This window comes from Aythya marila, assembly GCF_965140915.1.
Source record: "Aythya marila genome assembly, chromosome: Z".
Lineage (NCBI taxonomy): Eukaryota > Metazoa > Chordata > Aves > Anseriformes > Anatidae > Aythya > Aythya marila.
This window is the reverse complement of record NC_139080.1, coordinates 422,307-449,507: the sequence shown is the minus strand read 5'-3', so window position 1 is coordinate 449,507 and position 27,201 is coordinate 422,307. Positions and strand designations below refer to the sequence as shown.

At 34.9% G+C, this 27,201-nt stretch overlaps 1 protein-coding gene across 3 annotated transcripts in view; it reads left to right on the top strand.

The window, feature by feature from the left end:
• LOC309890184 (E3 ubiquitin-protein ligase NEDD4-like) overlaps positions 1-26,072 on the top strand; it is a 140,788-nt gene extending 114,716 nt beyond the window's left edge. For 2 of the 3 annotated variants that reach the window (XM_082783830.1, XM_082783829.1), the window contains 18 exons: positions 1,799-1,930; positions 2,431-2,550; positions 3,806-4,003; positions 4,793-4,870; positions 7,149-7,203; positions 11,164-11,222; positions 13,335-13,400; positions 14,747-14,976; positions 16,361-16,482; positions 17,357-17,427; positions 18,717-18,812; positions 21,138-21,211; positions 21,978-22,038; positions 22,424-22,483; positions 23,036-23,143; positions 23,769-23,865; positions 24,476-24,548; positions 25,675-26,072. In XM_082783830.1, the coding sequence (XP_082639956.1) occupies positions 1,799-1,930; positions 2,431-2,550; positions 3,806-4,003; positions 4,793-4,870; positions 7,149-7,203; positions 11,164-11,222; positions 13,335-13,400; positions 14,747-14,976; positions 16,361-16,482; positions 17,357-17,427; positions 18,717-18,812; positions 21,138-21,211; positions 21,978-22,038; positions 22,424-22,483; positions 23,036-23,143; positions 23,769-23,865; positions 24,476-24,548; positions 25,675-25,777 (1,803 nt within the window). In that variant the 3' untranslated portion in view covers positions 25,778-26,072. Of the gene's footprint in view, positions 1-1,798; positions 1,931-2,430; positions 2,551-3,805; positions 4,004-4,792; positions 4,871-7,148; positions 7,204-7,292; positions 7,350-11,163; positions 11,223-13,334; positions 13,401-14,746; positions 14,977-16,360; positions 16,483-17,356; positions 17,428-18,716; positions 18,813-21,137; positions 21,212-21,977; positions 22,039-22,423; positions 22,484-23,035; positions 23,144-23,768; positions 23,866-24,475; positions 24,549-25,674 lie in introns of all 3 variants that reach the window. The other variant, XM_082783828.1, reaches the window with a different exon arrangement.
• The last annotated feature ends 1,129 nt before the right edge of the window (positions 26,073-27,201 follow it).

The window sequence follows — 27,201 nt, the reverse complement described above, 5'->3', positions numbered from 1 at the left end:
GAAGTGTCCATGCTTGAGCAGAGGAGTTGGATCGTATGACCTCCAGAGGTCCCTTCCAACCTTACCCATTTTGTGTTTTTGTATTGAACTGAAAACTGGAATCATACTTAGCTGTCAGTTTTACAGGTTGATGTTGCATCTATTCTAGTAGTGCAGTTGTTAGTGATTTTTTTATATATATATTTTTTAAATCTGGCAAATTTTTTTCTTTCAAATGAATATAAATTCAACAATTAAAAATGTATTTGTGGTATTCCTTATGACTTTTAATTTCAGTCCTTTTAACCATTTATTCATCTTCCTTTTACTGTTTCATGGCTAAAAAAACACATATCTTCTAGTGCATCAAACTCTGAGTTAAAGCAATTTGCTAATTCCACTTTGTTACAATTTTCTAGCTCACCACTTTCCGTGTATTTCTTTAACAATACTGCCATATATAATTTGATAGTGACTACTTCAGGTTTAAAATGAATTAAATATCAAATGTATAAAGACATAGAATAAAAATGAATGTTAACGAGCTACCCATCACAGTATTTTTTAATTATTATTGTTTTTAAAGTATCCAATATTATAGATAGTCATGTCAGATAAGAGCAAGAGCAAAAACATATCCTGAATTTTCAGGAGACTGATCTCAATGTTTCTTTAAATGTTTAGGGCAGTAGAACGGTAAGGTAGGAGTAACACTTCCTCATCATGTGTTGGATTTTTAGTTTAATTACAAGGACTAGAAATGTTTATGTCAAAAATACTTAGTTATTTTTCCATCAAAATAATGGTCATCAGCGCAGTTGTCACTTTATCAGGAAGACCCCTTTCTAAAACTAGAAAGTCTAGCAGTTGTTTTCTAACCTATGTGGAGGTATTTGGTAATCTCGAAGGCTGATTCTTCCCTTGGTTTTATTTTAAGATCATGTCAAAAAATTTTGAAGAGTCTTTTTTAAACATGTTCCATCTCTTAATAGCATGCACTGACTCATATTCCAACATCTTTTTTTTTCCTTTGAGAGAGCTCAGTGTTTTTAAGACCTCTTCTGCAATGGTGATTTGTTCTAACATTTGCCTCCTCAGCTGCTTTACCTTTTGTAAAAAAGTTTTTGGCTTTAACTTTTTACGCAACTTGTTTTATAACAATTGGTGCCTTTGGCACCATTATATGTATATTTTCTTTAAAACTATGTATTTGTGGTGCAACTTTTTAATTACAGAAAGCAACATCTCACTCTAAAATCTGGACTCTATTTTAGGGTATATCCTGAGTCTTCAGGACACCTGACCCTGAATGCAACATTTGTACCTAACAAAATGTTTGGACTTCAGTTTTTACAGGCATAGTAGTTTGCTGCAACCAACTCAGGACAGCCTGTGATAGAGACGAGATCAGAACTTGAGAGATTTGACTAGACAGCGTGGTCACTTCAATTCTTACTTATCCACACTAATACAGAGGAAAAAATCAACCTTTCTAAGGAGGAATCATTAAAATGCAAAGTTCCTTTTTGTCAATATGTATAATGTACAAATTAAAATGTTTGAGGGCATATAAGCTTAGCTGGCTTTAGAACAAGATACTTCTTATACTTTTGCAAAAGTGAATCAAAAGATCTATTGTGAGAAAAGATGATTTGTGTCAAAGGGGCATGAAGAAGAGTTTATACTATATTAAATCTGAGTCATGTTTTTCCGTTTGTTGTTTTTTAGAATGGTGTAAGTTAAAAAGTTCGTTTTAAAGAGCAGACATTTTGTTGTTGTTGTTATTGAGTAACAATACGGTTATTTCTTGCTTGAACAGCCTTCAGTGGCCTATGTACATACTACACCAGGCTTACCTTCAGGCTGGGAAGAAAGAAAGGATGCAAAGGGCCGTACTTATTATGTCAATCATAACAATCGAACCACAACATGGACACGTCCCATTATGCAGGTATGAGAATCTGTTATATTGCTCAATTTAGATAGCACACACTTAGCATGTATTGAGTATAATTTCAGTTGAAGACTCTCTTCAGAACTTTAAAAAATAAATAAAAATCTAAGCATTGTCATGACAACTCAGGATAATCATAAAAAAAAATTGCAATGCCTGGGATTTTTTTTGTTGCTTTTCTTAACTTTATTAAGGTACAGATTAAGTCGATTGCTACAATGGAAGGAATTTACAGAGAGTTACATAGTACTAATAAATAGAGGCAAACGCATTCTTAGGATTGAAATTGAAAGTTTGGTTGCTTGATTAATAATACTGTATATTGTTTGCCCTTCCAATGGAATTAAAATTAAATAATGTACTTGCTCTTTAAAATAGTATACTCAGTATTTAATAATAATAATAATAATAAATATTGATACTATATTTTAAATGCCCTAACTCTGGATGAACCATGATCCTGACAACTAACTAACTCAGTTTTCCATCTGAACTAGCTTGCTGAAGATGGCATGGTTGGGTCAGCAGCAAGCAGCAACAACCACTTAAGCGAACCTCAGATCAGACGGCCTCGCAGCCTTAGTTCACCCACAGTAACTTTATCTGCTCCACTTGAGGTGAGAAACAGACTTATCAACAAATATCACTTATGTGTGATTTCTCTCTCTGTGTCTTTATAACTTTCGATTTCCTTTTTAGTTACTAATAGCCATTTTCCCCTATTGTTGATTTTATCGTAATATGTTGCTGTTTTCTTGCAGTTTTCCATCTGGATCTTTATATTATACAATGGTATTACTTAACTTCTATTATTATTGAATGATATGAATTAATAGTCTGTCTTACATATGATAATTTGAGTTGGTCAGCTAAAACTAATTCTGTGCATTTCTGAAACATGGGCTGCTATGACTCCTCTCAAGTGCTACAGTTGTATAAGATCAAAAATATTTTTTTGAGTCAACATTTATTTTGATGGTGTTACCTTTGAAAATAATACATGCAATTTAGTTTGGATAATTTTGTAATTAAGATACTGATTGAATTTCGTATTCCTTGTCTTTCAAAAGGGTATTCAATGTATGTGTCTTTACAAATAGTTTAGAATACTGTTATATGTTGTTCATTGCAACATATCAGAAGTAGAACTTACATGGCTAAGCAATCAAAGATGGTGTGTTTTTTACTTCTGAAAGTATGGTTAAACCTCACAAATCTATTAAATGTGGCTGTGTTGAGGAGAGCAAGTTCTTAAAAGTTTCTTCTTTGGACTGAAAGTGTGGCACCTTATTTGTTCTTTCTCACCATCTCATTCCTAATTCTATCTCTTTCTGTCCTGGTCAAAATGTTGAAAATCCGTAATTGTAAAATGATATAAGGAGAGTAAACCTCCATTTATTTTAGGAACTTGTTTTAAGGTCATGTTTAAATGTTTTGTCTGAAAGTCTAATTGAGAGATCCATTAAAAAGTGGATAATGTTGCCTTAAATTTAGGATACTTTCCTGTTTAAAAATGAGATACATTGCACCGGGAAACACAAAGCAATGTTTGCAATTTTTTTCTCTGTAAAATGAAACATTGACATGTACAGGACAGCTTCAGTAAAAGATACAAACAAATGTAAATACTGTGGACATTATCATTGCCAAGAGAAGTGATAAAACATTGTGTCCTTTAAAACAAAAAGCATAGTAAGTTAGAAGTAGCTAATTAAGAGGAATTTAGCTAAGTTCTAGGAAATCAATCCCAGCACTTAATTCTAGAATGAATTACATCTGGAATGAAAAAAAATTGTGCTGTGAAATACGTTTTACTCAGTTTCCTGTATTAAGTGACATTTTGCAAGTCTTTTTATCTTTCATTTTCTTCAGGGTATGAAGGACTCCCCTGTGCGCAGAGCAGTGAAGGACACCCTTTCCAATCCCCAGTCTCCACAGCCCTCGCCCTACAACTCTCCTAAACCACAACACAAAGTTGCACAAAGCTTCCTTCCTCCTGGTTGGGAGATGCGAATAGCGCCCAACGGCAGGCCCTTCTTCATTGATCATAATACTAAAACTACTACATGGGTAAGGGGAATTCTAGGTAATGAATTTTAAATCGTTTGCCATCTTTTAAATGTTTTCATCTTGACCAGTCTTTTTCTTTTTCTGGCATTTGTCTTGTCTTTAAGGTTCAAGTTCCATGGGATTTGTTAGCCTAACATTTCATAAAACTGATATGGGGATCTGACTTGAGTCCTCCATGCAATGATGTACAGTAGCAATAGTTTTTAAGTATCTAATTTCATGTCATGCCTGTAGTGGTGCTCATTTCAGAGAAAGGAAACTTACTCGTACATATCCACTGAAAATAGATTTTGGAGGATTTACATATCATGCACGATGCAATAGTGTTTTGCATTTTGTATTTGACCTTTTTATACTTGACAAACTATTGCATATCAGTCTTTCATGACCTATTTTGCTTGCCCCTTTTTACCTCATTCATTCATAAGTGTCGTATCTGTGCATTAATTAAAATGTAAGAAGCTCATTTGCATAATTTCCCAGCTTTTTTATGATAGGCTTATTTCTCATTAAGTTTTAAGAGCCAAAAATGTGCATATGAATCTAAATACCACTTAGGGGAATGCATGCATTCATAGGAAGAGGGCTTTAATTTTTAACCATATCTCTGCAAATAACACACTTAATGGAGTTAAGGACTTACCCTAACTACCTCTTAATATTTAAAAAATTCATTGCAATTTTTGAATCTTAATAAAATATGTGATACATGCAAATGCTAAATGTGTTGTCACTTTTATCTGTCACAACTTGATCTGTTGGATTTACAGTTCCATATATCTGTTACAGGAAGATCCACGACTGAAATTTCCAGTGCATTTGAGATCAAAAGCTTCTTTGAACCCTAATGATTTGGGCCCCCTTCCTGTAAGTGACAATGTGTATGTATTTGAGTATATACCTGCTATCCTATAAAAACTGATCTATTACTGTAGTCATATATTGTATATAGACACATATGTTGATCTCATTGCTTTTATGGACTTATTAAAGCAATGTTTACGGATAGCACCAAAAACTTTGTTGTTACCTGTGAATCAGTCAGGCTTTTTGAAGCCAGTCCATAGTATTCTGAAGTGATTGAACATTTATTTGCTTATCTGAAGCTTGGAGCTTTGAAGAAACTTACCTTGGTTTTACCTCCATCTGTGTGATTTTAGGTAATTAACAGTTGCTTTAGAAAAAAAGAAGCAGATAGTTCAAAGTGAACTTTGTTATTGTACCAGTGTATACTGGCATTCAGAAATCTAAATAAATTTTGTTTTTGAATGAAACTCCTGTATTCTTTAGGGAAAATCATGGTACTAACCTCAAAAGTTTTGTCATATTTGTGACTGATACATAATACTGATTTACATGCATGTCAAATACAGAGTTTTGCTTTGTTTTTAAACAGCTGTGTTCTTAATGTCAGAGGATAATGCATGAAATCTGAAACTTTTTATAAAGTTAAAATTTTTACAGTATAGCAGTGGTTCATCCCATTGCCTTATATATATTAAATATGCTTTTGAGCAATGGTCATTGAAATTTTATTTACAACTCAGCTACTAGTTGTCACCAGCAGTGTCAGCATGTATTATGGACTTTGTCTGCAGACAGCTGTGCCATTAGAAAAGGTGACTGTCCCACTGTATAGGACGCGGCAGGTTATATTATCTTAAACAAATTGAAGAATGTGTCTTTGATCTTACTGATTTTCATTGAAATGAGTTGCAATTTACTTAGAAGAACTGCTCTGTCAGCAGACCAGAATGAGTTCTGCTTTTGGGCAACTGGTAACAAATTCTGCCTTTCATCTGGGGACAATAGCCTGTTACTGCCTATGATCAGACATCCACCTCTTAAACATCCTGCAATCTCCCTGCCCTGGTCTTGCTTGGCAAAAAGTTTTGCCTTGTATTTAAATCCAGCTAGGCAACTTTTCAGGCCCAGTATCTCAAAACACTGATTACATCAAAAGCTATGTTCAGTTGAATGTATTTATTATGTTGAATGTTCTGATTACAACACAGAAGTAATGTGATTTTTCTTGAAAGCTGTGGAAGTAGCTGTTCCTTTGTAATTTTTCAGATACATTGAGCATGCATTAATGTCCAAGGACATGCTCCTTAGATAAGGAGGTGCTGAACAGGAGAAACTTAGCCTGTTAATTGCAAGAGGTAAAATGTGCTATGAAGTCAGGGTAGCCTGACGTACATCAATGGAAGTGTATAATTAGTCACAGATTTAAACTCAATTAAACAAGCCATTTTTGACTGAGGTAAAAATCACAGAATCATTGAACGCTTTGAGTTGGAAGAGACTTGAAAGACCACCCACTTCCAACCCCCCTGCAATAAGTAGGGACGCCTCCCACCAGACCAGGTCTCTCAAAGCTCCATCCAACCTGGCCTTGAACACCTCCAGGGATGAAGCATCCACAGCTCCTCTGGGCAACCTGTTCCACTACCTCACCACCCTCATAGTTAACAACTTCTTCCCAATGTCTAATCTGAATCTACCCTCTTTTAGTTTGAAATGATTACCTCTCATCCTATTGCTACACTCCCTGATAAAGAGTATCCTCCCAGTGCAATGGCTGCAGAATTTAGAAGGAGTTACTTAAAAAATATTGAAATGAAATCATTTATTTTCTATATTGTATAGAAGGCTGAAGTTTGTTCTCCTTTCTATACAATAATTGTATGGAAAATGTGAAAAAGAGAATGGAAAAAAAGGCAAGAATTGAGGACTAGATTAGACGTTCTTATCCCATGCTATTAGGATTTATATAATTAGTGAGTAACCCACAGGTGTTTCAGAAGTAGAACCAGAAATTCTCAAATCTAACAGATTATGGATAATCTATTCACTGTGATCATTTCCTCATAGTAGGAAACAGGTATAAACCCTGATGCAAGATGTTTCCACTTCAAAGCTTAAAAAAATATTTACTGTATTAGATGCAGTCACCTGGGTAAACAGCCAGTTCTTTGAATCTTGCTAGGTTTTTGTCCTTGGCATAATGCATCTGGTTTTGTGTGTTCTACTTGGCAAGCACCTTTCAGACAATTTAAGCAGGCACGGATAATGTATTGCTTTGTGCTGTTTGAGAGTGGTATTATTTCATGTATTTTCTCTTTTTTTTTTTTCCCAATTCCAGCCTGGCTGGGAGGAAAGAATACATTTGGATGGAAGAACATTTTACATAGATCATAGTAAGTAAGCACTCAGGTACTACAGCAATTAGACAAAGGGAGATAATAAATATTGAAGTGAAAGCTTTATAATTTTACTCTTCATTTAGGAAGCCAGGTGTTGATATGTGGAGACATTGATACCAGAGACTTAGTGCCCTCATACGGTACTGTATATTCACTGAAAGCTTGCTTTTAATTGGCTCATCAAGCTTTGTCCCTCTCTGACTTGTGAAGCATTAACATTTCTTCTTTGTGGTTTCTTTTGTTCTTGTTGATATTTTGGATTCTTTGTTGTTGTTGTTGATGATCCCATGGCTTTTTTGCACTTTAATAAATTAAAATACACACTAGGAATAGAAAATAAGATGAGAAAAGATCATATAGCCACAACTCCATATATAGGCAGTGGAGAAATTAGCACTGATAATACTCTTTCCTCTCCCTTGAGAAGGTCTTGTGGCAGTGCTGATTCTGATCTTATTTCCTATTTATAGCATGTTATATTGCACCCAGCCCATTAATATCTATTCAGTTCTGTTAGTGAAGTTCTAGTGTAAGTGATGTTTCATTGTAGATTTGTCTTATTACAGCATCTCAGAACTACTGTGTTAGTTTTTGTCATTGTTTGAAAATAAAGCAGCCCAGAAAGGGTTTTATTCCCCCACCCCCTTTTTTTAAATACTTAATCTGAACTTTCTAATGAGGTATTACTACAGACTGTATAAGCTTCACAGAAATAGATAATTCACAAAACAATTGGAAGAGGGTATATTTGCTACATAAAACTTACAGAATTAAAATCTTAATACTGCCAAATATGCATTATAGTTTGTTTTTCTTTCAGTATCAGTAACAATAAATGCTATGCAAATCTGTAGTTGTATATATATAGTACGTTATTAAATCCCTATTTCTAAATCACTGTCTCCAAAAGTAATACCTATTTCAGAATCACATACATACTTGTAAATAAAAAACAGAAATAGTACACTCATCAACAAGATTAGCCTTTTTCAAATATTATTATAGAATTATTCTTTGTATCTTCTGTTATTGTTTCTGCCAAGAGTTATTTGGAAACTTAAATCTGGCAAATTATGGTAAACTGCTGCCACTGAACAGTCACAGAATAGAACTGTTATTTTAAAAATATCTGTATAATTGTTGAATCTTCCTAGCTTTGAAAAGGTTTATTTATTTTGTCTCTAAAAGTAAATGGAGTGTCGAATAAATATATTTTCCAAACTAGTTTAATTTTTAGATAAAAATACATTTATTTGCATCTGAAATCTCTTTCTATTCCCTCTGTTGATTTAATTTTTCTTTCACCTTTTTAGATAGCAAACTTTATAAAAGTTTGTTGGTTTTTTTTTCCCCCTGATGATGCTACTTGCTTCCAGCAAAAATCCTTTTTGTCTCATTGTGGCACCATACTACTACAATTGCCAGGGGACTCTAGAAGCAGAGGTGATGCCAGTGATATTACAGTGGCCACGTTGCAGCTCCATTGTGATAACATCGTGCTCAGTATTGAGTAAATGACTGCACTCAGCATTTGGTGTTCAGTCATTTGGCTTGAACAATCTCAATAGTAGCATTTGTTTCCACAGTTTGGGTAAGGAAGTACAATGACATTTGACCATAATGATAGGTTTATGACAGAGCCTGCTGGCTCTTAATTGTTTGATGAGAACTTGAGAACATACACTGAAACCAGCCATGCGCATGATAACTGTGCTCCCTCTAAACACGCAAGTCTCAGTAGCCCATTACTGTGACAAACTGGCCATCATTTTAGTCATTCTTAACTGAAGTGATTAGTTAAGATGCAACCAGTGTACTCGATTTCACTGTTAGAATACAATAAGAATGTTGGAAGTATGAACTGATTCAGCTACTATTAATGTCTTGGTTTTCCAGATATATTTTGTAATTCTTATGCATAATTATTTAATACTTTTGTCCTATCAAAATACAGATAAAATAATTTAGGTAGTACTTTTAACATACTAATGTGAAAACATGATACTTTTCAGATTTTAAGTGTACACAGTCCTAATTTGTCCAATAGTAAATTCCTTTATATGTATATTTATCTTTATACATATATATATGTGGTCTCTAGTTCTCTGCGATTGGCCTTAGCCAGCTGAGTCAACATTATTTGCCATCCATAAACGAAGTAATATTCTGTATTCACATAGCATGTTTAAACTTCTGCATTTCCTAGGAGCCTTATAGGAAATTACGATCAACCTGTTAGAAGGTATCCTGAAGAAAAACACAAAGGCTTTCCAACCATATTCAGAATAGTTACCAGTGGTTCACTGACAGAGGAATGGATATTATTTAAGGGCATTTAAGCCCTGGAATAGTGTTTATGATATGAAGTCTCTATCACTGTAATATTCTGAAAAACAACTTAGACAAAGACTTATCAGTAACAGCATATGCTCTTAAACATATGCCACGGTAGTAAGAGAGAACTGACAAACTCTCTAAGTCATTTACAGTTCTGTCTGATTTCATAGAAAATTACCACCATAATTTGCAGCTGTCAGTTTCAAGTAGGTATAAGAAATGAACTGGCAAACATTGTAGAACTCAATTTGACTGCACAGGTTGAAACGAGATGACAAGGGCCAGCTCAGGAGTCATGCTTTTAGGGCAGGCTGTGAAGTACATGGAGCTGTGAGTCTAACAAATTTCCTCCATAATTGCCATGAGCACTAAATAGACTTAACATGTAAAGGAAAATAAAAGAGTAATTTAATATTAAATTAACTGATAGGTCAAATTTTCTTGAAATGTGCTTGTGATCTTTTTGAATTTTCTTTAGTAATATTTAATGAATGTCAGCTTTCAAAATCTAGTCCATGTTAAAATTAATTTGGGATGCTCAAAACTGATGTTTTTTGGTTTTGTTTTTGTTTTTCCAACTGTAGAAACATGGAAAATTCCTGTTTTAAAATAAGTGGGATTGGTTGTTTGCTTTTACCCATTGTGTCCTTAAAAACAATTTTCTTGAAATTTAGTGGTTTCATTCCCAAACATGTAGTAATTACAAAACTTAAAAATCTTGACTACCCTTTTAATATGCAGTTCATAAATCAAAGCAGTGCATGTAACTAACAGGTGTATTATTATTACTATTCCAGTGTAGGAAAGAGATGATTTGAACCTTGCCATTGGAGATGGCGTTTAGTTTGGTTTTTGGAGCATTGTCTTATTGTTGCAACATCATCATTTTGTTGTGATTCTGTTGTGTTCAGAATCTTGTGAGAAACAGTTGTCTGGAGGCAGGGAGAGTTTCACCATGGTCCTGTATAACTCACTGTATAACCATGTAACGCTGCTGGTGCTCTTAAAAACTGTAGATGAAAAGAACTGAATTCTGTTGCCTTGATGCCAAAATCTGCCTTGCCAAAACTGAGCAATTTCTTATACCATAACTGTGTAATTTTTCCTCCCTTTACCGATCCTGTAGCCTTTTCATTAAAATCAGTGTCTAGGACTTTTTTTCCCAAAATTAGTCGTTATTCCTTCCCCTCCAAATTTAAATTCAGACTGTTTTAAAATTATTAAACCTTGCAGAATTTGAAATAAGTAAACTTAGTTTGTCATTTGACAAAGTTTTTGGATTCCTTTACCTTTCAGGCATGAGATCTGTGTATTCCTAATATGTGTTGAATCCAAGACCATGTTTGAATAGAACATGTTTACTACTATGGGTGTTGAAATAAAACCAGTGTAGTTACGCTGGATTATGTTGTAGTTTTGCATTTTTGTATGAGTGTTTTAACTAAACGGTGTGGTGGGGTTTTGATGGAGATGCGTGAATGCAGTCTTTTCTAACCCTGAAATACTAAGTTGTGGAAATGGTAGGGAAAACATCTGTAGGGAAAACAAAACAAAACACCGTAAATTCATGGTGTGATAATCAAGAAGTAATGATATAATTTCTTCTGTTATTTACAGATAACAAAATTACCCAGTGGGAAGACCCCAGACTGCAGAACCCAGCGATTACGGGTCCAGTAAGTACTGCTATGGTTCTTTTTGCATGAAATGCTGTGACTCAGGTGCTGTTAAGCAACAGGTCATGCCTGTTCTCCAGATGAGCTCAGACTGTTGAACAACCAAGGAAGCAGGACCAACCTCTGCCTTTTCCTGAGGGACATGGGAGGCTCAAGTACCTGCTTTTGTAAGCCTCCAAGGGCAGGGGAAGTTGCTGTCATGCACCACCCTGACAAGGTTCCCCCAAATTGATGCCCCTCTGTGGACCATCTTTATTGCTCCATTGTGTTCAAATAGTATATTTTTTATTAAGCTGGGCATGAGGGGTGTCTGCTCTGATTCTTTGGTTGGAAGATTTTGTCAGTTTCAGACCAAATACTCTGTGCTGAATTCTAGATTGTAAGGTTTTAGGAACGTATATAGGAGTACTGTTCATATTTACCATTACCTGTGTCATTACCGTCAAGACAATTCTATTGAGCTGAGACACTGAGCTGTTCATTTTTGCATTTCTGGAAAATAAAAAGCTGTTACCACTCGATATGGAAAAGATGTGACTACTTTGTGGATTCTGAATGCAATAAAGGCAATAATCAGGCCTATCAAATTTAAGAGTCATAAAAAAATCCTGCATATGAACTAAGCTTTCAGAAAAACAACTTTAGAAAAAACGAATGTTTTTAATTTAGTATCAGTTTTTTAAAACATTAAATATATGGAATGGTTCTTTGACCTTTTTATGCTGCTTTAGGCTACTTTGTGGTATTTCAAGTGATTGGATTTCCAACCTAAAGATGTTTCCAGGTAGAAATCTGCCAGTAATACTTTTTAATTTGGGGTAAATGCTCAAGGATCTCAGACAGGCCACAGCAGATGAACTACTGGATGTTGTAATCCTAGTTGCTAGTGTTTAATTCCAGTTCCTTGTGTTTATGAACAAGGTTGATAATAGTCACGTGTTTGAACGTAATTGCTGTTGTACTGATGTACCCATTTAACATGCACATAATGCTTGAGATACTAGTACGCAATGTTACACAAATTCTTCTACTTATGTTCCCAGAAACCATAAGCATAGATGAGACAGTCTGTTTGGGGGATATTTGTTTCAACATAATCAGGGTCAATCCTGACCAAATTAAGGAAACAACAGTATTATTTTATTTTTACGAAAAAGCAAGATTAGATCCGTTTTGCAGTCATATACCCATTAAGCATTCATCTTAGTGCCTTTAACAGTATTTTTGCTGCTATGACAAAAACAAAGAAGTACGTAAATTGTATTTCACATTGTGTTCAAACAATGATAACATGTCAAAAGATTCTTTAATGGCTGTGGTAAAGTCATATTATCATCAGAGTAAAATGAATTAATATGTTTTTTTTTTTTAAACTTTTCATGTCTTATCTTTCACAAGAGAAAGATTATATAGAAATATTTCTGTCTTACGCTCTCACATACATGAGTCTACTTCAAGACCAGCCCTCTCATGAAAACCCACTCTCCCCTCAGATCTGAACTTGAACCAGAGCTTTGCAGTTTGTGATTCATCTTTCAAGGAATAGAAAATGTAATTTTTAAATCCATAAATCCATATTCTTTGGTAACAACTGTTTCACGACCAGGTTAGATGAGGCCCTAAGCAACGTGATCTAGTGGGCGGCATCCCTGCCCATGGCAGGGGGGTTGGAACTAGATCATCTTTGAGGTCCCTTCCAACCCAGGCCATTCTATGATTCTGCAAAAAGTCATTTTAAAAAATATCATATGGCATGCTTATCATTTCCTAGTGAAAAGCATAGTTGGCAGCACTGCATTCTAATCTCTTTTTCTCTGTGTTAAAAAATGTTTTTGTTTTTTCTGCTCCTAAAATAAGAAAAAAAATGAGGGTAAGTACTTGTTTAAAAAAATGGCTAAACGTTTTGATACCTTTTAACTGAACTTACACACTGAGAAATGGGAAGATTTTGGGTTCTGTATTTCATGCATACTGTGTTTTTTTTTTACGTGAACCTATGGCATACATATCTAGGTAGTCTTCAAATTTAGTTTTCATTTGTTTAAATAATATTGGAATATCAATTTGTTAAATACCTGGAATAATCTGTGTTTATGATTCTCTCTCTGATAGGCAGTTCCATATTCTAGGGAGTTCAAACAGAAATATGACTATTTCCGGAAGAAGTTAAAGAAACCCGTGAGTATAATAGCCATGCTGCTTTGTGTTGAAGCCAGTTATGTTATGTCTGGGGAGAAAAAATTAAATATCCCAGGGGTAGATACAGAATGGTGTTTCATGCTATAACAAATTTGCTGTTTTTTCTTGTTTGTCTTGTTCCTTAAAAGAGTTAAGTAGAAACCAAGAAAATGAAGAAAAGTTTGAATTTGATCGATGGATTTCTCAACAACAGCATTTACAAATCTTTAAGATTTGCACTTTCTAATACGAATGGAAAGTCAGAGTGATGAGATAACAAGCGGTGATTCACTATTTTCCATTCTAACTGAGTCTAATTTGTATGTTAGTTTAAGAGACTTTAGATTGAAAATAGGCTAGAGGATTGGTATTTCCCTTTGTCTTCAACAGTAGGTTTGGAAAGACAGAGCTGGAACAAACTGGCAGAGCAGAGCCCACAGTATTACTGCATCTGGCACAAGCTTCTCACATTCATGTTCTGTAAAAATAACTTCTTTAACTTAAGAGAATGCAAGTTATTAGCATGCATGTGATATTGACTTGTAATTGACAGCAAACAGCCTTGGCAGCATCAACTCTAATATGAAGAGGGACTCACCAATGTCTTTATGGGATTGTTGATAGTTCCTTGAATTTGCACCTTGAGCTTGACTTGTGACTGTACACAATAAGTACTTTAATTGACAGGAAAAAGCAAACCTCCTGAAATGCTTGTTTCAAGTCAATTTTATCAGGAAAACTGTACCTGACTGTAAGGGTCATATTTATCTGTTCATCTTCTGCTTCTTTCTTCAAATACTTTACACAATTCTCTTCTGTCTTTTCTGAATTCGTCTCCCTGGGCTTTCATAATGGGTGTTAGTGTTCTCTTTTTTCGGACAGAAATTCTTAAATATTTTGGCAGTCCTGTTCTGCTTACATCTGGGCAATTCAATACTGTTTTATGTGTAGTACTATTGGTGTTCTTAATGGTGAAACAGTTCTGGCCTTTACAGATATTTGAGTGAAAGGGTTGCATAAAGCTTGTGTGTTTTTTAACATGTTAAGCTAAAATGACCTTTAAATAGAGCGTGGTAATATCAACAATTCTTACTTTTGTTGTTGTTGTTGCTTTTCTTGTTGTTTTCATTATTTTATCAAATATCATAGAAATCTCTGAACCCCACTAGTGGAACTTACCCAGTTCACCATAATGTATCAACCTGTGGACTTAGAGAGCATTGGAAAACAAGAATAAAGGAAACTTGGTACACTCAGATGTCTAATCTGTCCTTTAGTTTTAAGCGTACGATCAGTAATTTCCCTGAAGACTATTTATTGAGACTAATTGATTTCCTTTCACACAGGCCGATATACCAAATAGATTTGAGATGAAGCTACACAGAAATAATATTTTTGAGGAGTCCTACAGAAGAATCATGTCTGTGAAGAGACCTGATGTACTAAAAGCCAGGCTCTGGATTGAATTTGAGTCAGAAAAAGGACTTGACTATGGAGGCGTGGCCAGAGAATGGTTTTTTCTCTTGTCCAAGGAGATGTTCAACCCTTATTATGGTCTTTTTGAATATTCAGCAACGTAAGTATCCATTATAATATTCTCATTCGTAAGCAATATATGTTAGATTTTGAGTAAAATGGAAAGTTACATTGGAGAGTAGTCAGATCATCCTTCATGATACATGAATTTGTACTCCTATCAGTCAAATCTCTCTGTTCTGCATTATCATTTATCATTTCCTTTTCCAAGAAACTTTAAATTTGCTGTTGAAATCTCATAGAACATTCTTATTGCTAAAATAGTATTCGATGTTGCCTTGCTTGCAACAATAGTAGATTCCATTTTTGAAGCTAGCAATAGTAAGAGGATTGATGCTAGACAAGATGTTTTAATGTCCTCCCAGTGCATTGTAAAGCACCTGCCTTCCGGAATTAGTGTTCTTTGTAATTAGTTCATAAAACACCTTCTCATTTACATTTCAGTAGTCATACAGCACTGGCTTTGCATGAATTTAAATGTATTTTTGTCCAATTTTAAACCCCCTGAGTGTTGCATTAGTAAACAAGAGAGCAAGTCTCTTGCTTAAATTACATCTGTTTTGGTCTACTTATGTAATTCCACATTGTGCACTTAGCCACAGTAAGGATGGATTTCTTAATTGCCAGCAGCAGTTTTTATGTTTTCATGCCAATATCAAACTTGCTCCTTTCTTTAATGAGCATTGAATAAATTGTAAAGTAGATGAACAAAGGCTGTATAATGAGGGTTTTGTTGCATTTGTTTCTCAGAAAATACACGTTTTGTTTTTGGAGGAAAACATAGCTTACAGAATATTGACTAGTTCAGAATGCCTTTGTGTTAGTAGAATTCACTGGATAAACATTTGTTTTGAAATATTACTACTGCTTATGTGATAAAAATATCACTGCAATCACTTTAAAAACATTATTTTCATTCGAGGTTCAATTTGATGGAAAGGTGTATTTTAAATTGTAAGCATTCACTCTAGAGTGAGACTTCCTATCAACAGCAAAGACAAATAAAACTTTACTAGAGACAGCCTGTTTATAACTGATGTTTCTGGGAGTAGTATTTAATTAATTCTGGGAAATACATACACATCTGAAAATTAAACATTACCACTCATGGTTATTCATTAACTCGTTAATACAACATTTTATAGTTTTAAGTCCCATTGATTTTATTTAGATAATCAGAATATAAAATAGGATTTAGTTGGGATTTTTAGGAATCTATTAGTGTACTAGAAAGTTTGAAATAGAAATGTCTTGGGAAACTGGAAGTTACCAGCTTAGACTTTGCACACTCTTCCTATCTTAGCGGTTGAACCTGGTTTATTCAAAGAAAATATTCTGAACAATCTGTGTTTTGGATTTAGGATGAGAATAGTACTGATAACGCACTGATGGTTTCAATCTGCTTTTTTCTTTCCCCAAAATAGGGACAACTATACACTTCAGATTAATCCTAATTCAGGTCTTTGTAATGAAGATCATCTTTCGTATTTTACATTTATTGGACGGGTTGCTGGTCTGGCAGTATATCATGGGAAGCTATTAGATGGTGAGTTACTATACTGTATTGCTAAGCTACTCTTACTGGATTTTTTTTTTAAATGAAATGAATCACTTCAATAATTCATATGCTTTAGAATGTAGTATATCTTGAAACAAAGTCTAAGAGATTAAAGTAATGGAACTGGAAGCTTTGGAAATTGCATTCCTGTTTTGAATGGTGATTTTGGTAAAATGATAGTGTCTTGCTCAACAAATATGTTTCATATAAAGTTTTGCTCCTCTGTCCACTCCTGTTAACCCTAGAGAATCTCCATTTTCAAATAATCTCTATCCTGAAGGAAAATCACTAAGTTTGTATCAGCAACTTACGTGCAAACCAGCTGAAGCCAAAGCAGTTGCTTGTCAATTGCAGCCTGAATTTTTCTATAAAATTATTTCTCGTTGATTGAACGAGTTAATAAAACAATTGATTGAATGAGTAAATAAATTTTTGCTCAACTTTGAAATCCCAGAATATCCAAGCAAGCAACCATTATAAACTGCCTAGATGTTATTTAAAGACAGTGCAGCCCAACAACAGATGAAGCTCATGGTCCTGTTTTTCTAGTATCTCCTTTGAGAGAAGAATGGCGATTTTAAGTGGATTAGAGTATCTTGAGCGCAATTCTCTATCTTCAGTGTCTCTACCATGTAACTAACATTGGCATAATTCTTGTAATTGAAAAATTGGGCTTGCCAAGTCTAAATAAAAAATGGGTCTGCTGTGTTAACTTGAGCAGTTACAGCGCTGTTCCTTGCAGGATATTTCTTTCCCACAGACACAGTAAGAAATAGCATGGTGTTTCATCCTTTAGCAGTCATATCTTTAGGTAAGGTGAGAATGCAGAATAGCAGAGGTAACGCTTTTCCCTCTGTTTTAGGCTTCTTCATCAGACCTTTTTACAAGATGATGTTGGGGAAACCAATAACTCTAAAAGACATGGAATCAGTGGTAAGATAACATTTGAAACTTATCAGCATTAGTAATTATTTGATTTTTTTTTTTCATCTGGGAAATATTATAAGAGCTAATAGTTCCAGTAAAGTGCATGGTGGAAAACACAAGGTTATGGTTTTAAGAACTTGAGAATGGTATGTGCGTATTTTTTTAATAAAACAAATATTCCCTGCCACATCAGCAGTTTCAGGACCAGTGCATTTAGAGCAGTTAGGGTTGAGGGAGAAGAGGCATGAATAGGCCAGTAAGAGACGCAATACAGAATGATTCGCGGTTGTGTTTTTGCCTTTTCCACTGAGTCAGCTGTCTCCTTGTTGTGAGGAACACTAGCAAGAGGTCCTGTTTTTCCCTTCTTCTTTTTTCCCTTCTTTTCATACTGTGGAGCAGGATGAGGTAGATGAAAGGACATAGTTCTGACCTGGTAGCATGGGAAGTTGTCCACAGTAGTGGAAGAAGGGGTTGCCAAATGATTAACGGTTTTACCCACAAAGAGACAATGAATGCAGCACTACTTATGCCCTGGTACAGGCTTTGGTTTTGTTCTCTACACTTCATCGACTTCCACTTCTTCAACATGAATTGCAATCAAGTACTTTTGTGTTCATTGCTCCCTGGGAGAAAAAATAACTGCTTTATGAGTTAGTAATCTCTAACTTTGCATTTTAAAATGAAGGAGCACAACTAACAGGATTGTTAGTTGTAGATGCCCAATCTAGACATGTGCACTCCACCAGTACTGAAATACAGTACACTTCAGATGTATACAATAGCTAAATGTAAAAGGTTTCCTTGAAGTTAGTAGTATGATACCCTTCTTGTCTTCTTAATGTTTTCTACATAATAAAGATACAGCCTGTTCAGGACTTTAGAGGGGATTTTTTATTCAGCAAATTTCAAGAGTTTTTAATAACAACAATATAATAGTAATTGTATAATATATTGTTGATGTAATGAAGCAGTACATAAATAGTGTTGAGAAGAACAGCTTTATCTAGAAGACATTCTCTAACCAATTAGTACAGTCAATCTATTGTATTGTATAATAGTTACAAGTCAATTAAGGAGAGTTACACATACCTAAAAATATAGCATCTAAAAAATGCAAATGAATAAGGTAATTCATCTTTACACTGCTTTACAGTAGCTATACAAATAAAAAGGTTCCCATCCTTCCAACCCCTTTGGAGTTCTAATTTTAGATGTTTTTATTTGTTTATTTTAAAATTAAATTGCATATTTAATGTTTATATATTCCAACTTTGCTTAATTTCAATCTCCTGTAGGATAGTGAATACTACAACTCTTTGAAGTGGATCCTGGAAAATGACCCTACAGAGCTGGATCTCATGTTTTGCATAGATGAGGAAAACTTCGGACAGGTATGTAAAGATTAACCCAAAAGTCTGTACATCCATCCTACTGGTTATTGCCAAAAGCCAGCATCACGTGCTTGTGGACCTGATCGGGACTGCTGAACGTTAATCTCATTATGGGCTTTGAGTATTAATCTCTCTTTCTCTGCTGCTGAGTTTTGTTTTTTTTTGGCTGTGGTTGCTGTAAGTACTCAGGTGGCACTTGGAGGGGTAGGGGACAAGTGATGGCAGAGCCCATCTGTGGTGAGCTGAGGCCGCACGTAACCTCAGAGAGGTCTTGGTAACAGACTGGCTACGTCTGTGAGCTTGGGGCCTGTCCATGAATGTGGGAAAAAATTAAGTGCAAGTTGTCTTTACCCATGACTAACACAAGCCATCTCCCCCACCTCTGTTGGGCCTGGAGAGGATGAGCAGCCACCAGCCAGCTGCCTGTGGTGCTCCAGAGGTCAGGCTATTTTCCCTGCAAGAGCTGTGGCTTGGCCACACTCCCCTGGTGGCTCCCTCAGGCACAGGAACCAGTTTGGCTCACCCTCATAAATGCTTGGAGGGTGAGGGACCTAACTGTTCTTCACCCTTCAGCAGGTTACACCTTTAAGCTTTCTTGCACAGTTGTGAGAACTGTAAAGTGTCTTTTGTAAAGTAAAATGAAAAGAAGGCATGTGAGGAGCAGCTGCGAGAACTGGGATTGTTTAGTCTGGAGGAAAGGAGGCTGAGGAGCTTGCAGCAAGGAGGGTGCCAGTCTTTTCTCAGGTGACAAGTGATAGGACGTGAGGAAAGAGCCTGAAGTTGTTCCACGGGAGGTTGAGATTTGATATCAGGAAGAATTTCTTCACAGAAAGGGTGGGGAACAGGCTCCCCAGGGAAGTGGTGGTTGCCACCCTGGTGGTTATTTAAGAGATGTGTGGTGCGGTGCTTAGGGACATGGTTTAGCAGTGGACTTAGTTGTGGTAGGTAATGGTTGGACTTGACGATCTTACAGGTCTTTTCCAGCTGAAATGATTCTATGATTTTTTATGAGCTATCTAAGGCTGGAGATGCCAACGAAGGAATTCTATTCTTGTCAAGAGCGATACGATGTCTTTCTGAAAAGCAGTAGAAGCTGGCTGAGAAGCAGACTGAAATACTTATAAGGAGTAATAAAGGTGTTACAGAATCTTTATTAGAAAATTGTCTCAGCTTAGGACTGTTTGGGGCCTATAGGTAAAGATGTTCTCAAAAGACAAAATAAATAGTAGAATGATAATCAGTGAAGTGCATGACGAGTGATGCATAATTTAAAAAAAAAAAAAAAGTACATAAGTGTTTATGCTTTTGGGGAAACTTTACAAACTGCTTTTATAAATAGCTGCAGGTTGAGGCTCATAGATTTGTTTCTTAGCTTACCTTATTATATCTCTCTGCATGTTGTTTCTATCTATCAGGGGCTGCAGATTAAGTAATGGCATTTATGATTTCTTTTGTCGTGAATATAACATTTTTCCATGTTTTCATAGTATGTGTGGGGTTGTTGGGGAAGTTCCCGACAATAGCCAGAATATTTGACTTTCCTTCTCTCTTTTCCTTTAATGAAAAATGCTCCCAAGTGCCCATTCTTTTTAAAAAATGAAATCTTGTGCCTACAATGTATGTAAACACCGGGATCTGCATTCAGAAATATCCTTCCCCATAGCTGCACTACTGAGCACGTGGTTTGGTAGCTCTTTTATGTAAGCATTAACTGGTAAAAAAGTTAGCAACTTCTAGCTTTCATGGAACCTAAGTCTGCATTAATTCTGTTGAATTTCTGCTGATAAATTACTTTCACCAAAAATTGAATGTATTATTTGGTCTTGTAGTTTCTTGTGAACTGTAATGAATCTGTTTGTTTCTATCTTATGCTCATATGATGGTTATGCTCATCATTCTCAACAAATCTGCGTTTAAACATTTCTGTAATGCATTTTTCTACTTTGCTTATTTGTCCTTTTAACAGAAGAATTTCTCTCTGGATTTTAAATAGTATTTTTTTTTAAGCATTTTGAAGAATTAGAAGACATTTTTCTATCCTTATGAAAATGAAGTATGTGTTTTTTTTTACCCAAATGAACCTGCTGTTCAGGACTAGAATTTTGAAAATAATTCATTCTTAAGAGTGATCATAGAATAATTTGTTCATAATGATGCCATCTTTAGATGTGGAATACTATGATGGCTCATTAGCTATTACAGTATAATAGTTTTCTAGTACTACTTGTAAAATGCTGCTCAAGGGCAGTGGATTTCATGAGAAACGTGTCCTGAAATAATGTCATCTTTTGTTGTTGTGTTTTTTTTTTCTTCTTTAAAATATAGACGTATCAAGTTGACCTGAAGCCAAATGGGTCAGAAATCATGGTAACAAATGAAAACAAAAGGGAATACATTGAGTAAGTATACATTTATGGAATTTATCCGGAGTGTAACAATACACAGTAGTACTGGTTTGAAATTCACCCTACTGTAATTATTGTAGTGCAATAAATCATCAGACATCCCTTTAAAAGAAAATCCTTTTGTTAACATAGTTTGTTTATACCTGATCCTTAGAAAGTTTAGATTTTAACCTTTATTGTTGTATGATTTAACTAATCAATGTAGTCTATGACGTAACAGGAAACAGTATCTTCTTGATGATATGTAGACATGAGGAATATTCAAGAAGGGATGGCATTTCTCTGAATTATTATTATTGCAGACATCTACATCTAAATTACTCACTAATTACTCTAAGCTGAAACTTCACCCTTCACAATTGATGAAATTGTGAAAAAAATGGCACTTGTTGGATATAGTAATTATCATGTTAAAGCAGGCATATCAATTCAGCCTGCTTCTGTGCGTTGACTACACCGAAGTGCCTAGGGTTAACTATGTCAGCTTCACAGAGCTCCTAATGGGAGTGAGTTTCTACCCTGGAATTTCATTTTTCCTGATGAACTGCTGTCACAGAATACAAAACAAGAATAAAGGCAGATCTGAACAGCAAACTAATTCTGGAGAAAAGAATGCAAATAGGATGTCTGTCTAATTTAGCTTCCTTAGCATCAAAGTATTGTTGGGAGATGCTTGAAGAGAAACGGAAACTGTTAAGGTTGCTAATTAAGTCTAAAGTCTTCTAATGAATGTGTTCATGTTTTTATTTAACTACTATAGTCTGGTCATCCAGTGGAGGTTTGTCAACAGAGTTCAAAAACAGATGAATGCTTTTTTGGAGGTAAAGTACTTTTTTTCCGTTCTACCCACATAATACATACATATTTTTATGCAGACTTCTCATATATCTGTATCTCATTAAGGGAGTGAGAAGCTTTGCATGACTGCACAAGTTCTGGAATGCTTACATATAATGGTTTCACATTTCTCCTTTTATAAGATTATTCTCTTTCAAGTTTAAATTACTTGAGTTTGAAATAATCTAGTGATTAATTTTTAAATTAGAGATTCATTAATACTCAGGAACCATGTATTTCATTTTCAAAATCCTTCTTTGTTGTATGTCATTTAATTAACTAGTGGCTTTCCCTGAAGCCAAGACCCATAGATAAAAAACTTAGTGTTACATATTGTACAAATATCACCCTTATTTTGCTTTCTCTTAGGGATTCACAGAACTTCTTCCTATTGACCTGATTAAAATTTTTGATGAAAATGAACTAGAGGTAAGTTTGTGTAACTGATGTCCAGAGGCAATAAACCAGATCAATCTCATTGCAAAAGATATGTTATATCCTGAAGTCTCTAGATCTTCAGTGAATTAGGAGACAAAGATGCTTTACTTATAGTGGGAAATGAGAACTTTTTCCCTAAAAAAAATAATAAACCTATTGATAAAGTAAAAGTACAAAAATATTATTTACTCAATGAGGTGATTAAGTATGTTCATATGTAAAGCATGCAAGTAACTTACTGAGTTAATGTTGTTATGCTTATACCCGTCATATTTTGAGCACAATACTATAAAAGATGCTGTTACGTGAAGCACACGTACTTCATATTGTACAGTGTTTCTCCAGGAAAGTGAGATATTCTTTGAGAACTCTCTTGAAGAGGAGCTCAGCTCTCCTTTATGTCTGCATTTATATTTGCACCACTTAGCTGTTTAAGAGGTCAGACAACAGAGGGAGAGCTTAATCTTGTTTTTCTGTTAAAGTGCACAGGATAATACTAATACCATCTTCAGTTAACACCCTAATGATTACTTCTGTATACAGTTACTGATGTGTGGCCTTGGCGATGTTGATGTTAATGACTGGAGGCAACACACAATCTACAAAAACGGTTACTGCCCAAATCATCCTGTTATCCAGTGGTTCTGGAAGGTAATACTCTCATCACATTTCACTTCTGTGGCTATTCCTAAAAGTCAAAGCTACCTTACTGTGTTGCAGTTTGTTTGTTTCTGCTTTTTTAAAATCATCGTCATGATGATGCATGGTAAACATGAAGACTATGTAATTGTACCAACAATCATTATGATATAGTGATGTTTCACTAACCCAAACAGTGTTATGGTCCTAAGAGATCCTGTCGTAGTGCAACACTGATTCTTCTTTGAAACTGCATTCCTCTGCCTGATGTTTAAGGTTTTTCTGCCATCTCTGTTTCTCTATTCTCCCTGCTAGGTATATTTATAAATTATCACATGCCACCAGGCAGGCACAGGTCATAGATTGGATGAAAAAGCAAGTCACCTCAAAGGTGAACAGCAGTTGTAGCTTCCAGCTGGTGCCAGGGTATTGTCTCTTTGTTGTGGCCTGAGGACAGTTGGAAAAGGATGCCTCTGGTTTAACCAGAGAAATGGCCTGCTACCTCTATGCTCCCCTTCAAAGTTACATGTCTGTTTATTACAGTCTAATACAAATAGATAATGCACTCAGGTTTGGGTTGGTTTTTGCTTAACAGCAACATGTACAACTGTGAAAGTGATTCTTTCTTTCTCAATAGGCTGTTTTACTGATGGATGCTGAAAAACGGATTCGATTACTGCAGTTTGTTACTGGGACGTCACGCGTGCCTATGAATGGATTTGCTGAACTTTATGGTAAGCTTCCTTTCAGCTGCCCACCCATTATGCTCACCTTTAGAATGACTATACAGACCGCTTCTGAACTTCCACAGGAAAGCCTGGGCATTAATGAATATAGGTATAGTCAACCTTTACTCCCACATAAGATTTCTTCTAGATTCCACCAGCCCTGGAGTATTTGAGAAGTAAAAGTTTTTGTGCACCATGGGTGTTGTGTAGACATTCTCCTTGCACAGGAATGAATCAACTCCCCAAAGAAGAGTTCAGCTATCAACAACAATAATATTCACAGCACATGAAGAAGAGGAGACTGCAAGTTTATCCAAGAATGCTATTTTTTTTCCTGTGTTAATATTTGAGCTTATTTCATTGGCATTGTACATACTCTATGCAAAGGTAGCTAGGTAAACTTAAGCTAACTATTTATTTGCAAATAAGTATCTGCACTCCTATTTACTTTAATGTAATTTTGATTGAGGGAATTTGTACCAGGTATTCTATACCAGTTGAAAACTTAGCCTTAAGGAAAACTTAATTTGTGCAAACATATAATTTTAAAAATAGCATTTAGGTAGTTTCTATAATGTCCAGTAATTTAAATTTCCTATTTTTCATTTTCATCCAGGTTCAAATGGTCCTCAGCTGTTTACAATAGAGCAATGGGGAACTCCTGATAAACTGCCCAGAGCTCACACATGGTAAGTCATAAAAGCATAAAATTATTGCTTTTCTGTATTGTTATAGGGCCAGGAAAGGGGAGAGAGTGATGTCTGTGCCTATTTCAAATACATTTTAGCTTGGGACAATACCGTGTGTGTGTGCATGTATTTATTAAAAGGCAAAGAAAAGTTAGTACTTACCTGCTGACACAGTTGCAGAATGTGTTCCAGGAAGTAGCAAGGTTCAACTTCAGTAGCTTGCCATTGCTTCTGACAGTCTCTGAAGAAGGCTTGGTTTAGCCTTCACATGCACACATGAAAGATAAAAGCCTCTGTTAATAAAGTAGTTGTAGGTGTTCTGCAATAAATGTAGGTAAAGGAATCCACAAGAAACTCATTACAGCTTAGCCTTTTTGATAATAATTTTTAAATGGTATTTTAATTTACTCTAAGTAACCCTTGCAACTCTGGACATTTCTTCTGATAACTGCTTTTGCACTAAAATGCATGTTAGAAGAGCTAGCTTTTCCCCATAGGCTTTCTAAGGTAAATTTAGAAAAGCTAGTGTTTAGAACATGGCACTCTTTCAGTAAAGAGAGAGTTATAGAATAAAAAATATTAAGAAAATATTATATATATATAATTAATAAAATATTTATATTTATTTAATAATTATATTAAAAAAAATAAGAAAAAATGCATTCCAAAAAATCAACTCTCATCTCAGTTACCTGTTAAATTGTACATGACTTTTTAAAGAGCTTCTTTGGAGTTTTTAATATTATTTTTCAGAACATCTTTGCTAATTCCTAGGAAAACAGACTTTTGACAGGTTGACAAAAGCTGAAATATTTTCAATCTAACAATTATTTTTTAATCTTTTTTTTTTTATGGGGGAAGGTAGGGAGGGCATTAACAACTTCCTATTTTCAGTTCTGGAAAGAAAAAACGTAGTTATTTCTGAAAACTCATCACAGTACAGGCACAATTGTCTTCAGATGCTATAATCAGGGAACACCAAGCATCAGTTATATTTGCAGAGGATACTGCAGAGATTGTGTGTGTTTGGTCAAAAACATATGGTCCATTATTAAGGCCCCCTTTTCTATTTCTTCAAAATCTCATATGTTTTTCAATGGATTTTTTTTTTCCTTCTGAATTTCAGCTTTAATCGCCTTGACTTACCTCTTTATGAATCTTTTGAAGATTTGCGAGAGAAGCTACTTATGGCAGTTGAAAACGCTCAAGGATTTGAAGGAGTGGATTAAAACAAATACTTTTTTCCCCCCATTCAAGCAAGTTCTGCTGCACTTTTGCATTTGCCTAACGGACTCTTGAGTGACTATGGCAGAACAGTTGCACAACGTTGGTTCATGGAGCAAACCCTTCGACAGTGCAGTTGCCTAAATCCAGAATTTTGAACTATAACCTGTGGATGGCTTTTTGATGTTTCCACAGCAGATTACCAACTGGTTAACTTGTACTCTGATTACATTTCAGCAGGACTTACTCTATTTATGTTGTGCCTCTGTAGGCAAAGCCCTTAATAAATATTTTACATAATTTCTAATGACAATGAATGGAATTAATCATTTTACAGGTATAGTATTACAACTCATGTTTACTTTTTAATTCATTTAGACATTTTCAGATTATATTTCATTACAATTAAATATCATGTACTTGGAAAAAAATGAGCATTTTTCTTAATTTCATACAAGACTTGATGCCAGTGTCCTTTTTTCAAAGCACATGTGCACATGTTGAGCCTTGTGTTCCCAAACCATTAAGAAAATAGGAGAAAGCTATGTTGGGAATTTTCTCTATATTGGCTACATCAAGAGTAACTCTTTTCATTGAGCATATAAATATTTTTCCGTATCCAGAAAATGTATGGATTCAATGTTGCATTTTTGTATAAATAATAGAATAGTTATGAGTCAAGAGAGAATCATAACATAGCATGCCAAATCTCATGTTCAATGAAAAAATTGCCTCATTATTCCTTGATAATATTTACATGTACTATAAAACATTTTGGGGTAGGGTTGGCATTAATCATTTTAGGAAAATATGCTTAACCCTGTCATTATCTTTGTATAGTGATTCTTTTATTATTTTTTCCTCTTTACTGTTTGCAATGGAGGCATTTTGAAAGAAACCTGGCACTATGTGATTTGGCACTACAGAAAACAGATCTGTTTTGTCTCCTGTTTGTAAGCATTTGCTAATGATATCTAAATAACAATTTTTTTTGTTTGTTTCTAACTGCACCAACTCTAAAGGCACTTTATGTAACACATGGAAGTCATATCTGTTTTTTATCATAAACATTAATGTGATTATATTCCTTCTCACTGCACATGTCTTTCTGGTGCAATATCTATCAATTGTGAATCTGGCTGCTGCTGATGTATAAAAGAAAAAAAACAGATATAGAGCTGAGCCTGCAGACATGTTCCTCAGCAATTGTTTTTGTGATTTATTTTTTACTTAATCACAAAGATTTATTTAATATACACTATCTATCTAATCAGTTTTGTTACCTATGACATGTTGCATGCTTAAACTATAATGTCTGAGTTGCATCTCTTGTGTGATGGATTAAAAGTGAAAGATTTGTATTTGATCCACTGTAGTTAAATGGTTACAGTATTACTACAGTAGGTTTGAAGGGATGGCTTCATCAATT